Genomic DNA, 16453 nt, shown 5'->3' on the forward strand with positions numbered 1-16453 from the left:
CTACTTGTATATTCAATATGACCAGAAAGCTTTGATTTGCTTCCAGCCCAACATTTAAGAAATGCAGCACTCAGACTCCCAGGATGGTTTTCCTATTTGAACACTTTCTAACTTACCTTGAATTCGAAAAGCAGAGTGTGGTGAAAGTGTGGCCAACGCAGTGACTGGAAAGTTGACCATTAATTGCAGCCACCAGTCATATTATACTGCAGCTAATGTGGCAAGAAGGTATAATCATCGAATCATAGAATCTTCCATTACAGCATGGAAGCAGGCCATTTGACACCATCAAGTCCACATTGTCCATCCAAAGAGCGTCCAACCCAGACACACCCCTATACCTTATCCCCATAGCCTCAACTTTCCCGTGGGTAACCCAGCTAGCTTGCACACCCCTGGGTACTATGGACAATTTAGCATGGTAAGTCCATCTAACCTGCACATCTTGGGACTGTGGGAGGAAATTGGAGCATCCAGAGGAAGCCCACAGCCACTGAGCCACTGTGCTGCCCATGGCATGCAGCAAAACCTTCTAAAGAAAAAATAAAATGTGCATTCTGTGTGCTGGATGGTCACTGAATCTTGTTGGCTGTGCTGTAATTGATTGCTGATTGTAGCTGTGGTATTTTTATTGCCATTGTGCAATATACACATTCTTCTCCACCTCTGCAAGACACCAGATTGCACACAAGTTCTATTTGGCTCAAGATTCCACCATAACAAAATATTTCCCTGACACTTGGTGAGAACATATGCAAAGGCTACTTCAGCTGTAGCTGAGAATTATAGTCCAATTATTGATGTTTTTGCTCATCTTCACACTGATGACAGTGAAAAAAGTCATACGAAGAGAAAGACCGAAATTCTGCAAAAGAAAATGGAAGCATTAGAGTTTGTGTTCATGTTAGAACATTGAACATTTACTCAATCAATTCCACAAAACCAGTGAGGCCCTGCATAATGCATAGATTACACATAGTGCACGTGCAAGGATTTACACATCACTCTCTCACTTCTTGAAGGAAAGCTGAAAACTTTTAAGTACATTGAATTGAATACAGAAAGAACCTGTCTATCATAGACCACAAGTAAGTGAGTAAATGCAAAAGATTGGGAAATAAAAGAAATCAATGATGATGATACATCTAAAGCCGATGAAATGCTTTCTCCAAGCAGCCAATTTTATGTGAAACCCTTTATTCTTATGACGGATGCATTAAAAGCAACTTGAGGAAAAGAGCAATCATCTACAAAAATGTTCCAAACGATTTTTCATTTTTGATTGATTCAGATGCCTTTGGGGGAAGCAGCTGTGTGAGGATGTAAAGCTTCTAATGAAAGAATATTCTGACGATGCTGATGTTAATTCTGTTAGACAAATAAAGCACTTCTAAACTTACATCATGGAAAATTACTCAGATAAAGGGCATTTGTACCACCAGGACCTGTATCAAGCCATCATCTAAGATAAAATTCGATTGGTTTTCCCAAAAGTAGAGGCTCTTTTTGAGTCTAATGGTAACAAACTGCTTAGAAGAAAGGTCACTTTTGCAGCTGAAAACATCAAAAATGATCTGTGGACAATAAAGATGCAAAAAAGTTGTTTGCAATAAATATGAAGTGCATATAAAGTGATCACCTTCTTAGTTTATTAGTTGAGAATAATACCAATGACTTTGCCACCCAAAAATCACAAAAGAAAATCATTGAACTTTTATGTGGATTATACTGCTGTATGCAATTTCTCTTGTATTACTGTAGATTAAATATTTTTATACATGGTAATTAAGATATCACAAAGTATTTTCATTTGGAAGTATTTGATAATGAAAATAGGTTTGTAACAAGATACATGTTTTAGTTAGATTATTAGTTTTCATGCTGTGCTCTCACCTATGGATATATGCAGATATAAAGCTTTGGTCTTTTTGTTTTCATTTTCTTTTCTGTAAGAATAATGCACCAGTTTCAGTAATGCTACAGGGCGTCCTAGGCTTGACACAGCTTAGGGCCTCAGCATGTCATGATACAGCTCTACTAATTTCTTTCTTTTTATGACTCCAGTGACACAGTAATTCAAGTAACTCTGCAACAGCAAGCAAGGAGTGAACTGCAATTAACCCGCAGGTTGGATGGTGATACCAATACATAGCACTGGTGGGAAATTCCCTGGAACCTCAGATTGTGATTTCCACCTTGTAATTTTCCTCTTCACCACTTGTTGCATGTAAGATTGCGACTTACCTTGGGGATAGGGTATTGTGTTCCACAGCTTCAGCAGATAGCTCTTGTTCCTAACATTCATCCAAAGCCTTGACTCATTCTATTAAGGGCATCATATCAGTCTGAGTCCCAGAGAACAATTTAATCATTAACACTTCCACTTTGAATCTTTCCCTGTTGGTATTTAGGATGCAGAATTGGGGTATCAGTAGGACAATTAATTAAATCACATCTTATCTGTGAATGGAATGATACACCAATGAGACAAGGAGCCTTCGACTTAATATGTGTTTCATAGATGCCAGCGATCTCAGGGAATATAGTAAGCCTCTCCCATTGCTGTGCAGGAAACACTTTAAAATTGATAAACTGAGAAGGTGTATGAAGTGTGGCATCTATCATCAAGTGAAAACAGGATCTTGTATGTTGGTTGATGCTGTATGTATTATCTGTATTGACTGAAATGATCCACTGACACAAAGATTGATTTCTATAGTTACTTTCATCACCATTGATATCAGGAAAGCGCTTCGAATGTGGCCAAATATCCTCCTTTAATATATCACAGGAGCAGCTGAGTAACTGTTAACTGAAGTATAGTTGCCTCATTCACATCTCCTCCAATATCATCCCAAAAGATAATCAATGCATTTTCTGAGGTGAGGAGAATTTTCTCCTGATCAACTTTTTGGATCCTGCCTCTTTGTTCTTCCATCCATTGAGCTCCTATTATGTGTAAAATAGACAATATTGGGTCCATCAGTGAAAAAGGCAATTTTCTGTTTGAATATTTGCAACCTTCCACCATAAGAGTCCCAGGACATATATTACATCAAATATGATAAAAAATTAATCATGTCATTGTGAAAAGAAGTTGAAAAAGCCAGAAATTTGAATTGCTCAAGTCTTTTGTTTAACTTTCTTCCATTTTATTAAAATCCTTTTTGCTGAATCCTGGCTACAATAAGTATACACAAATATTAAATTGCAGCAACGCTGGATCCCTGCATCTCCTCAGATAAAGTGTAACATTTAATGTCCTGTTTAATGCACAAATCGTGTTTAATTAGGCCACGTTCAAGGTAATACATGAATCTCTGTGATAATTTCATTGGTCACAATTGAAAATAGTGCATCCTGTCTCTGATAGCAGTTTCATGCTTTCCACGTTTAGATGTAGACTTTGTGCAGAAACCACAAACTAATGTCAGTAATGACAGTGAATATTTGAAGTTTTGCAACAGCAAAATCCAGTCCATTATTGAAATGAGACCTGATATCAAAAATGGTTCAGACCTCACATTGATGTCATTGGTCATCTGTAGTATTACACTACCCTGAGGACCAGACATTCCATCCATAACCGGTCCCAACATTAGCCCCCTCCCCAGGATTCGATACTTATCTAAACCCCGCCACCTCCTCCTGGTTACCACCATGCAATGGTCTCGACTACACTTGCTGCCCCCCACAACCCTCCTCTTGCTGTCAGCTCTCACATCTTCTGGTTCTGATACCCACCAAGCTGGCTCGGTCCGTAAGTATGCCCACTACCAGCCCAGTATTTCCATTCTCCAGTGACACTACCCCCAACATCCTCCCTCTCCACCATCAACCCCAACATCTCCTGTCCTCACTATCAGTGGTCTTGATGTATCCACCACTCCCAGCCTACCTACATATTACAACACTTAACTGGTGCCCTACCCACCTGACACCTGGGCTTGATTCACCTGGTACACAATTTACTGGTACCCTAACCACTTGGCAGCCTGGCAGCCTACCTAACTGCCATCCTCTCTGCACACACACTTTACATATTACTTACTTAACATTTCACAGGAGATGTGAAATATGAGGCTGAACAGCTGGACATCTGAATCTCTGAATGCAGCACACTGATTGTCGCAAAAGGGATGCGATTTGACTTTCCTAACAGGCTCATGCCCGAAATGTCGATTCTCCTGTACCTTGGATGCTGCCTGACCTGCTGCGCTTTTCCAGCAACACATTTTCAGCTCTGATCTCGGGCATCTGCAGTCCTCACTTTACTCCTCAGAATACCTTGAGCCAATGTCTTAAGATATCATGCATCTCAACACTCACATGATATTCCTGAAAGCATGGAATTTCAGGCTTAACTATGATAGTGACCTTGGATATGACTGTCAAAGTAATAAGTATATATAAATTGCAAAAATATTCATACCCTTCATTATCTTGAAACCCTTTATAAGGTTAGTCCTGAACTTTCTCCTTTCTAATGAGAACGATCTGAAATTGGCCTTCACCATGACTGATTTGCTTTAACATTCAAGTGTAGCTACCAATTCACTATAATCTGTTTTACAATGTCAGTGAAGACCAATTTCACTCCTTGAATCTATAAACTCTATTTCTTTAACTGTGATCCTTATCTCTGGAAACAGTCTAGTGAATCTATACTGTATCTTTTCCTCTGCCTGTATGTCCTTCTCAGAACAGAGTAGCCACTACTGCAGCCTGACTAAAAGGTCAGACAAGTAAATATTACTTTTTTAGTTTTTGAATGCTAAGCAGTGGAAACAAAAATAAGGATTCTGATAGTCAGTTTACAGCTATATTTACTGATATTACATTCTTTGTCCTATACTCCATTTAAAGTTTTGACATGTTACAGTGTATTTCCTTTCTTTAATATATTGTTTAATGTTTTCTCGACTGATATTTTGCTTTAGTATATATACACATTTTACATGATATACTGAGCTTATCATAAAAGATGTGATTAATAGAATTCATACAACTAGTTCTGCACATGCATCCAATTCATGTTAATAGGCTCAAAATTCTGGTAACACTGTCATACCAGCAGCAGAGTGACAGGCAGAATTTGCAACTCTTTGCCATATTAAGAAAAGTCACAATTGTCAGCTTTCTTAAAGCCTCAAAGAATACAAAGTCAATACCACTCAATCCTGCACGTGGCCTTGTGTGATTTTGTGGGGATGAATTTACATTAGTCTTACAGGTGACATAGCATAACTGCTGGATTTTAAGGGAGACTTCAGGATTCAAAAAAGGCACTTTTCTGAAATATTATTTGGCGGGGGGGGGGGGGGCGTTCAGGAATGGAAATACACACTATTGCTCCATCAGATGCTGTCATGAGAGAAAGTAACAGGCAGAACTGAGTGGAAATAAGTTCCGCCTTAACCATTTAGTTCCACTGATCCCAAATTGACTGATTTATGCCACAATAAGGAATTGCATTACTGAGCTTATAACCATGACAGCAGCTATTTACTTTTATTTTGTATAAGTGTTGTAATGCTGATATATTGTAATATTCATGCTTCTTAAATGCACTCCTTTTCAAGTCATGGAGTCATGAGCAGCACAGTGCCGGCTTTTCAGCCCAGTGAGTTTATGTTGCCTCCACTGGGGAGTACTCCAGTCTGTATCACACCCCCATTTGCTATATGCAGCCTTGCAGGTTTATTGTCGTCAAGTGCCCGTCTACTTACCTTTTCAAATCATTTATCGTTTTTGCTTTCACTACCCTCAAGGATGCAGAGTTTCAATTCATTACAGTTCCTCTTCACATTTTCTTGCAAATCTCACCCAAATCTTAAATCTGTGTTCCCTATTCCTTGTACTATCACCTGGAACAGTTCTTCCTTGTCTGCTGTATCTAGGTCTTTCATACTTTTACCAAATTTTCCCTCAATCTCCTTTACTTCAAAAAGAATAACCCCAACTATTCCAGTGTAACCTTGTAATTCAAATAGTCTTGTAATCCAAATGCTCTATCACTGGAAACATTCCGGTGAATATGTTTACAAAGACCCTCACACCCTAGTTCAACGCAGAATGCAGAAGAAAATGTAAGGAACTGTATCAGGCATATCTAAAAATGAGGTGTTAACCTGGTGAAGCTACAGCACAGGACTACTTGCATGCCAAATAGCATAAGTAGCAATCGATAGGCAGAACTAAGTGATTCCACAAACAATGGATCTGATGTAAGCTCTACAGTCCTGTCACACCCAGTCCTGAATGGTGATAGCTTTTTAAACAATTCACTAAAGGATGAAGCTTCACAAGTATACCCACCCTCAACAGTCTGGAGAGCTGAACAAATCAGTGCAAACAACAGTGCTGAAACATTTGCAACAACCTTTGGCCAGAAGCACCAAGTGCATGGTCCATCTTGGCTTCCTCCAGAGGTCTCCAGAATCACAGTTGCCAACCTTCAGCCAATTCAATTTGTTCAATGTGATATCAAGAAATGGTTGCAAGCGCTGGATGCTGCAAAGAAAATGTGCACTGACAATATGCCAGCCAATATTGGCTGGTGCTCCAGGACTTACTGTACTCCAACCAAGCTCATTCAATACAATTACAACACTGTCACATACCTATCCTAAAGGTCTACACATGATTATGGGTGGCACGGTGGCACAGTGGTTAGCACTGCTGCCTCACAGCGCCAGAGACCCGGGTTCAATTCCCGACTCAGGCGACTGACTGTGTGGAGTTTGCACATTCTCCCCGTGTCTGCGTGGGTTTCCTCCGGGTGCTCCGGTTTCCTCCCACAATCCAAAAATGTGCGAGTCAGGTGAATTGGCCATGCTAAATTGCCCGTAGTGTCAGGTTAAAGGGGTAAATGTAGGGGTATGGGTGGGGTGCGCTTCGGCGGGTCGGTGTGGACTTGTTGGGCCGAAGGGCCTGTTTCCACACTGTAAGTAATCTAATCTAATCTAATTATCAGTGAATTGGTGGGAGGGATCATCAAGAGTACTATCAAGTAGCACGTACTTATTAATGATCTGCATACTGACTCACGGTGAGTTCCACTAGGGCTACTCAGCTCCTAACCTCATTACAGCCTTGGTTCAAACACTGACAAAAGAGCTGAACTCTGGGGATAGATGAGAGTGACAGCTCTTGACATCATGATTGCATTTGACCAAATATGGCATCAAGGAGCCCTAGCGAAACTGATGTCAATTGGAATTTTGGGGGGGGGGGGGAGGGGCGCAGAGGAGAAAATCTTTGCTGGTTGGACTTATGCCAGGCACAAAGAAAAATAGTTCTAGTTGTTGGGGTTCAGTCAACTCTATTTTAGGACATCCCTGTAGGAGCCCAATTATCGAGAGCTGCTTCATTGATGACCTTCCCTACATCATAGAGTCACAAGTGGGGGTGTACATTGATGATTAGAGAATGTCCAGCACCATTCACCACTGCTCAGGTAGTGAAGTAGTCCATCTCAAAATGTATGAAGGCCTGCACAATACCCAGGGCTGGCTGATAAGTGGCAAGTAACATTCTTATCATACAAATTTGGTCCATATCCCTCTAAACCATTTCTATTCATCACACATCCAGATGCCTTTTAAATATTGGAATTGTACCAAACTCCACCACCTTCTCTGGCAGCTTATTCCAGACATGCAGCACCCTCTGCATGAAAAACGTTGCCATGACATGGTTGTATGGTGTTATGATCAATGTTGCCCAGAAAGATGGGCAGTTTGCCTCAATCAATGGTCAGTTTAAGGTTTGGATCAATAAAGGCAGGCATACCAAACACATCCTTCATTATCCTGTCTACATGCAACTTCACTTTCAAGGAGCTATGAACCTGTACTCCACAGTCTCTTTGTTTGGCAACACTCCCAGGACCTTACCATTACATGAATAAGTCCTGCCCTGATTTGCCTTTCCAAAATGCAGCACTTCACATTTATCTAAATTAAACTCCAGTCCTGAAGGTTGCCAGATGAGGTGATATTCTTCCAGTTTGCATTGAGTTCATTGGAAGCTTTAACTGAGCAGTGAATATGGTAGACTAGATTGAATGAAGTGCAGGTGAATTGCTGCTTTATCTGAAAGGTGTGTCTGGGGCCTTTGATGGTGTGGAGGCAAGAGGTATGTGGGCAAATGTTGCACCTTCTACGATTGCATGGGAATAGTGCTTGGGGATGTAATGGAGGAGAAGTGGACCAAGCTTGTCCCTGATAGAAGGCCTCTGTGAAATTCTTACTAGGGAGGGGAGGGGAATATGTGTAGGATGATGGCATCCCACTGGAGTTGGCATAAGTAGCAGCTTATGACCTTTGGATCCTTTGGTGTGGAAAGTGAGGATCAGGGGACCCTATCTTTCCCATTTTGGTGGAAGGGAAAGGAAGGGGTGAGGGCACTTTTACATGCATGTTGTAGACAGGCACTATGGAGGCTGATGGTAGAAGATCTCATTGCACTCCATCATATGACTGACCACAAATCTTTTGCACTGTTGCCATCTACTATTGGCATATGTTTGAAGGATTTACACATTGATCATGAGTGAAGGAGGTTGAGAGGCTATCTGATTGAATTTTACAACATGATGAGAGGTATAGATAGAGTTAATTGTAGTTGTCTTTTTCCTAGAATGGGGAATTTCAAGACTAAAGGGCATATTTTTAAGGTGAGAGGAGAGAGATTTAAAAAAGACATGAGGGACAAATGTCTTACACAGAGGGTGGTTCGAGTGTGGAATGAACTTTATGAGAAAGTAGTGGATCTGAGAACAATTACCGTGCTTAAAAGACATTTGGATAGACACATGAATAGGAAAGGTTTGGAGGGATATGGACCAGGACCAGGAACAGGCAGGTGGGACTAGTTTAGTTTGGGATTGTGTTCAGCATGGACTGGTTGGACCAAAGGAGCTGCTTCAATGACTCTGTTACTCTATGTTTGCCAGTTTTATTAAACAAATTTCCTCACCTCAGCTTCAGGAGGAGGATTTGAACCTTGGACTTCTGGTTTAAAGAAGGGATGCTAACCATTATATCCCCTCCTTAATCATTTATAAATTTGCAAAATGAGCAGTGGTACAGCACTGAACCTTAAGGAACACCTTTCTCTACAATCCTTCAGTTTGAAAAATAACCATTTACCACAACTTATTATTTTCTGTCCTGAAGATATTCTTGTGGGCGGCACGGTGGCACAGTGGTTAGCACTGCTGCCTCACAGCACCAGAGACCCGGGTTCAATTCCCGCCTCAGGCGACTGACTGTGTGGAGTTTGCACGTTCTCCCCGTGTCTGCGTGAGTTTCCTCCGGGTGCTCCGGTTTCCTCCCACAGTCCAAAGACATGCAGGTCAGGTGAATTCGTCATGCTAAATTGCCCGTAGTGTTAGGTAAGGGGTAAATGTAGGGGTATGGGTGGGCGGTGTGGACTTGTTGGGCCGAAGGGCCTGTTACCACACTGTAAGTAATCTAATCTAATCTAATCTAATCTAATCTAATCTAATCTAATCTAATCTTTTATCCACTTAGCACTGACTCTCCTATTCCAAGAGTTTCAATTTAGTTAGTTAGCTTCTGTATGGTACTTTGTTGAATACTTCCTTAAAATTGATATGGGCAACATTCATTGCATTTACGTAGTCAAAGTCACCGTTATATCATCAGAGAATTCATTTAGATTAGTCAAGCTTGGTTTATCTTTTACAAATTTGTGCCAGGTTCCCTTGACCAACTGAAATATCCCCAATTTCCTGTAGAATTTCTCCTTGATTATTGTTTTAAAAACATTACCCACTATTGAAGTTTAGCTAACTGGCCTTAAATTGCTTGTGCTGTCCGTTCTTCAAAAGAATATTAGTTTTGCTGCACTCCAATCCTTTGGAACCTCTAAATGCATAAATTAATAATGGCAATTAAAAATTAAACAAGGAAATGACATTAGTGTTGAATAAGTATTTTACATTTATCTTCATGATTGAATACCTCCAAGAATACTTGAAACTCAACAGGTAAAAGGAAGGAAGACAATTAAAACAATAACAGTCATCAGGGAAAACTTGAAAAACTAAAAGTTAACAATCCCCTGAACATGATAGCCTGCAACATCAGGTATTCAAGATAGTCACTGCAAAGATATAGATGTATTATTTATGATCTTCCAAAATTCACAGCATTTTCTAAAGGTCCCTGTCACAAATATGACTGTATGACTCTAAATATATCGAAGAAAGGAGGGAGACAGAAAGCTTGGGACTATAGGCCAGTTAGTTTAACATCTGTCATGGAGATATTGCTGGCATCCATTAGTTTATTAAGGAAGTGAAATCAAGACATTTTTAAAAAACTCATAAAGGGATCATGCAGAGTTTTGTGAAAGGGATGTTATATTGATGACTTTATCAGATTTCTTTGGTAAATTAACAAGCAAGGTGGAAAAAGAGATAAGTCTAGACACAGTGTATTTGAATAATCAAAAAGCATCAATAAGTGGCCACATCAAAGATTACAACACAAAATAAAAGCTCATTTTTTAGGGAGTAGCATTGATCACAGAGAGAGGAATGGTAAGCTAACAGAAAGCACAGAGTAGATGTAAAAGTGTCAATTTCAAGTTGGTAAGCTCATGGAGTGCAACAAGGAGTAGTACTTGGGCCTTAACTAAACTATATCAATAGCTTGGATGAAGGATCTAAATTATGGTAGCTAAATTTGCTGATGACACAAATATAGGTAGAAAAGTAAATTATCAAAAGTCCTAAAAGGGATTTCAACAGATTAAATGAGTGGACAAAAACATGAAATTGTGAACGTTTCCATTTTGGCAGCAAGAGTAGAAAATCAGCATATTATTTGACTGGACAGAGATACCGCGAACCTCTATGGTATGAAGAGATCTGGGTGACCTGGTTAATGAGTCCCAAAAAGTTAGTTTGCAGGTACAGCAAGTGATTAAGGAGGCAAATGGAATGCTGATGTTTATTACAAGCAAAATTGAGTAGGAAAGTAATGATGATTCACTGCAGCTGTACTCAGCCTTTGTGAGGCTGCATCTGGAGTTCTGTGCACAGCTTTAGTCTCTTGTAAGAAAGAGTATATTTGCATTCAATACAGTGCAGAGAAAGTTTACTCAATTGATTCCTTATACGAATGTATTGTTTTATGAAGAACAATTGAGCAGGCTAGGTCTAGACCCATTTCAAAAGAATGAGAGATGATGTAATTGAAATAGGTGAGATGATGAGGGGCTTTAACAAAGTGGATACTGAGAGGATATTTTGTCTTATAGGTGAAAGACAGAGGAAGTGGAGTGCATGTCCATAGGTCTCTCAAGGTGGCTGATTAGGCTGATAAGTTGGTAAAGAAGGCTACAGGATACTTTTCTTCGTGGGATGAAGTACTGAATACAAGAGAAGGGATATAATACTGAAACTAAATGAGAAATCAGCTAGGCAAAAAACCTGTGGTTTTGTGGACAGTTTTGGCCACCACATTACAGGAAAGACAACAGTTCTCGAGAGAAAATACAGAGGCAATTTACAAAATTGTTGCCAAGACTTGAAATTTTCAGGTATAAGAAAGATTGGATTGGCAAGGTCATTTTACTTGAGGACAGAGGAGGCTGAGGGGTGATTTAATTGAAGTGTACAAAATAATGAAGAACATGGATAGAGTGGACAAGAAAGAGAGTTCAATACCAGAAGGCATAGATTTAAACTGGTTGGCAGACGGATTAGAGGGGACATGCGGAAAGATATTTTCATCAAGACGGTGGTAGGATCTGCATTTCACTGTCCGGTTTGTTAGTGGAGATGGGAGATCTGAACTCAGTTAAAATGATCCTCTATCTGTACCTGAAATGTCATAACCTACAGACCATTGACCAGTTGTTGTTTAATGGAATTAGAACAGATAGCTTGCTTGTTCAGCCAACACAGACTCATGGGCTGAATGGCCTCTTTCTCTACTGTAACTTTTCTGTGGTCCTACTAGAACTAGGGGAACAAATTTAAAAATTAGGGACCTCCCATTTAAGACTGAGAGGGGATTTTTGTTTTCTGAGAGGAATATCAGTCTGTAGAATTATCTGGAGAAAGTAGTAGTGGTTGGACCAATGAGTGCATTCAAGGCTAAGTTAGTTAGATTTTTGAACAAAAACGGAGTCAAGGATTATGGAGAACAGACAGGAAAGGAAAGTCAAAAGCACAAACCAATCAGCACGATATTGTCAAATAGCAATGCAGGCTTGAGAGGCCGAATGGCCTATGTCTGGTCTTCATTTTTGTGTGCTTGTGTCCCTTGTGTACAGAGGAACCTCGATTATCCGAACCAGATGGGCAGGCACCATTTCGTTCAGATCATTGATATTCGGATAATCGATTTTACCTTAAACAAGGGAAGCCATGCTGATCTAAAGCTGTGCTCTACCAGAGAATTTATTTAAATCCATAATTTTAATATATTGAGCGCACGAGGACACAGATTTCACATGATGAACAAAATAAAGCAATGATAACACAAGAAAACTTTTTTAAGAATGCAGCAGGAGTTACCATTTGGCAAGGAGTGGTGAAGACAGCATTAAACAAAGTCTTAAACAGCTTCTATGAACAAAGCAGCGTTAGTCACTTTCTAGGAATGCAGTCTCATGATAGAAAGACAGAACACTGCCTCACACATGCATTTACGTTCTCAGCCATTTTTTTTAATGAACAGCCCGGTAAAGTGATGGAAATACCCATCCTGTAAAATGTAAAACACTTACTTTTGTAAAGGACTGTGTAGCAACGCTTACTTAAAAAAAATCCAGTTGCTGATGCTTGAGCTGCTTATGTTTCTTTGTTTTTTGCCAGTGTTTTCACATGTTCTTCAGTACAGTTAAATCAAATACACTTACCTGTTTGATGTAATGCTTTTGTGGGACCTTGAAATCTTCTTCAGATAACCTGAAATTCGGATAATCGATATTCGGATAATCGAGGTTCCTCTGTAAATGATAGATTGGAAGATTATTGGAAGTCCTTGTGTGCTCCCTCCGCCTTCATTTCCTTCAGCAACCTCAGATGCATGTCATTCAGATCATGTGACCAATTTACCCCCAAGTATAATCAGTCCTCCCTCTCATGTTTCACCCTATGTATTGCTACTGCTGTCATGGCTTCTTCAGATTTCTCCTCCTTAGTAAACACCAAGTACTCTGTAAATATTGTCTTGTTTCTCTAAACATATATCACCTCCTTTGTCATTAATATTAATGAGGTGAGGCATGCAACTTCTACAACTCCAGCAAGCTATGATGGATTTTCAGTGACAAATTGGGATGCATTTTGCTCTCTCCTGCCAGTATATGTGAAGGTGGGGATCATAAAATCTGATGGTAGTCTGACCACCGTCTGTATTGCCCCACGCCTGTTTGAATGTAATGGGCACTTACAGACCTCATTCCACCACCGTCACCAATATTACACCCTCAGTAAAGGAGGCCACACTAAGCAGCTAGCCTGCAGCTTTAGGTTCATAGGCTGGTGGTGGGCAAGGAAGAGGGTTTCTTTTGTTTCTCTTTGCTTGTTAAGTGAACTCCCACTAAGATCGCACTTCCACCTTATGGTCCCCCCAGGGCTCTCCAAAGCCACAGTCCCCCGACTTATCTTTCCCCTTCAATGGATCCTAGAAGTACTAGCCCTGCCCTTCAATCTCTGCATCAGGACTGACCATAATCCGAGCAGCAGTCACTGTTGACTTTCGGGATACATCTGATCAGCTGACAATTCTTTAAGGTGGCAATCTTTTCTGATAAAGGGCAGAAGTCTTCTTTTATAGCAATTAACACAGTTTCCACCATCAAACAGCTGAGGGACAGCTGTGAGTTTGGTATGCGGGCTCACCCCTGATATTTTACCTCAGCAGTTGGGAACTATGTTCCCTATGAAATCCAGGTTATTGCTGATTTGGAGATGCTGGTGTTGGACTGGGGTATACAAAGTTAATAACCACACAACAACAGGTTATAGTCCAACAGGTTTAATTGGTAGCACTAGCTTTCGGAGCTTTCGATGAAGGAGAGGCACGCCGAAAGCTAGTGCTTTCAATTAAACCTGTTGGACTATAACCTGGTGTTGTATGATTTTCAGCTTTTCCTTCTTACATTTGAACTGGGCCCCAGTAAAAGGTACACGATGGTGACAAAGTTAGGAGGATCATATGAGATCAGCTTTCCTCTGTCAAGATCAAAATTTCCATTTCCAACAAAGTATTGAGACTACATTCTCACTTGTGAGTGCTGAGAGGCTTGTGTGTGTGCATTAGCATGCAATAACATCCTCACCCTTACATCATCTCTTCTCATTATTACACAGTTTCCTATTCTCCTGCCTGCCACATAGCTGGTGACAAGCTTGGCGACTCTAGCATGCTTCCAGTCCTCCACCAGTAATCAGCATGTCAGGGCCTTCACGTGGGTGGTGACTGCATGTAGCCATCCCAAACCCCTACCTATCCACTGAGACCTCCAGTCTCCATTAACAAAGCATGTTCCAATTACTCACTTTCTGGTGTGCCTCGGGCAAGTAAAATGAACCATGAGGGCAGCTGCAGGCTGCCAGCAGTTGACTGTGTGTGTACTGTTGAGTTTCAGAGATGATGCAAGTGCCAAGAGTTCCAAGATGTCCCACTTTTGCCGAATGCTTCTGCCTGCAGTGAGTATGAGAATACTATGAGCAAGGCACCATTGGCACATGTGGCATAGTGAATAAGACGAGTTTGGGCTGATAACATGAGAAAACCGACCAGGACGCGCAGAGAGAAACCCTTCATGAATTTGTCAAAAATGACACTTAGCCGATTTCTGGTGAGATTCAGAGCACCAATATATCAATGCCCCCGTTAGTAAAAAAAAGACTTATTTGTTGTCTTCAGCAACTTTCCGTATAAAACGTATTCACTCCACAGCTGGATAAACAAATCATAACATTCCATTAAGTTAATTCAAAAAAGCCAACGAACTGGAGATGCGGGAAATCAGAAACAAAAGCATCAAACCTGAAATGTTAACTCTGCTTTCTCTCCACCTATGCTGCCAGACTTGCTTTTCCAGCAGTTTCTGTTATTAGGTTAATCCACACTTCCATCACTGATTTTATTCCCCAAAATGTGTTACTTCACATTTCCTAATACTAAACTCCTTCTGCACTGATTTGCTGACTGCTAACCTCTATGTCCTCCCAAAATCTGCCAAGCCTCCTCAGTTAATGTTATTAGCTAAACTTCAATAATATTGATTGCGTGCACACAGTTCATCAGAAATTCCTAGATGCACCAAGTATATAACAAATCAAGTGAGGCGAAAAAATAATATTAACGGTCTGAATTGAATTTGTCACCATCAATCAAAACATACTTAAGCTTAGCTGCTGATACTGTTTTAGTTTAGATTTTTAGGAATGATGGAAGGGTAGAAGATAAATAGGAGATAAATTCACCAACTCCCATTTTATCCCCTACCAGAAATTCTCAAACCAGCTGTTCTTAAGGCTCATCTGTTCTTCTGAATGATTTCTGTCTTCCTCATTTTTAAATTACTGACACTTTCCAAAGTGGTGAACTATAATGTATACCTAATAGCTTTCTGTTCCCTATATGTGAAGACACATTAAAATGTATTGCATTACAAGATATTGTACTGTTATCCGTTGAGTCATAGGGGCTTTATTCTCACCTGAGATTATCTACATTCAATCACCAGCTTTTAGCTCATTGAAAGACTCTCCAAAGCTGAACATTGATGACAGACACCATTGTCTTATTTGGCTTTATTCCACAATTGTGCAATTGAGAACAGTTGCTACAGAAACAATTTTTTGCTTGGTATACCTTGTTCCACTAACATATTGTTTGAAAATGATATACTGAGATATTAATTTTATCCATACAGGATTATGCTGGAAAAGAGAAGGCCATAGCAAAGGCCCTTGAGGACCTGAAAGCCAATTTCTACTGCGAATTATGTGACAAGCAGTACCACAAGCATCAGGAGTTTGACAATCACATAAATTCTTATGACCATGCACACAAACAGGTAAGTGGAAGTTTGTTGACTTCAGTAGATATTTACGTTTTTGCATTCAACAGAAGATAAATTGTGTTCAGGTGATTTCTACATAATAAGCTATTAATTATTAATTAAACAGAGGGATGTCATATTAATTTGCAGTGCATAGATTTTTTTTCCTTAGTACTGAATGTATTTAAATTGTAGTGAATACTGATCAAAAATAAATTGTTAAAGGTGGGGTATCAATTTCTGGTGTCTGCATAACCAACTCCAGGAAAATAAAGTGCAATGCAATTCTATTGATTTTTGTTTTAGCTGCCAGCAGTTTATTGTACATTAATGGCTTGGTGGCTCAGTGGTTAGCACTGCTACCTCACAGCACCAGGGACCCGGGTTC

The 16453-nt window shown here is 40.1% G+C and overlaps 1 protein-coding gene across 5 annotated transcripts in view; it reads left to right on the forward strand.

The window, feature by feature from the left end:
• The window catches only part of znf804b (zinc finger protein 804B), an 870963-nt gene that overhangs the window by 774269 nt on the left and 80241 nt on the right, over positions 1–16453 (forward strand). For all 5 annotated transcript variants that reach the window (XM_043690314.2, XM_043690316.2, XM_043690313.2 and 2 more), the window contains one exon: positions 15937–16080. In XM_043690314.2, the coding sequence (XP_043546249.1) occupies positions 15937–16080 (144 nt within the window). The remainder of the gene's footprint in view (positions 1–15936; positions 16081–16453) is intronic.

Source organism: Chiloscyllium plagiosum, unplaced genomic scaffold, assembly GCF_037043375.1.
Source record: "Chiloscyllium plagiosum isolate Xiang-an unplaced genomic scaffold, Cpla_swu_hap1 HiC_scaffold_5, whole genome shotgun sequence".
Classification (NCBI taxonomy): Eukaryota; Metazoa; Chordata; class Chondrichthyes; order Orectolobiformes; family Hemiscylliidae; genus Chiloscyllium; species Chiloscyllium plagiosum.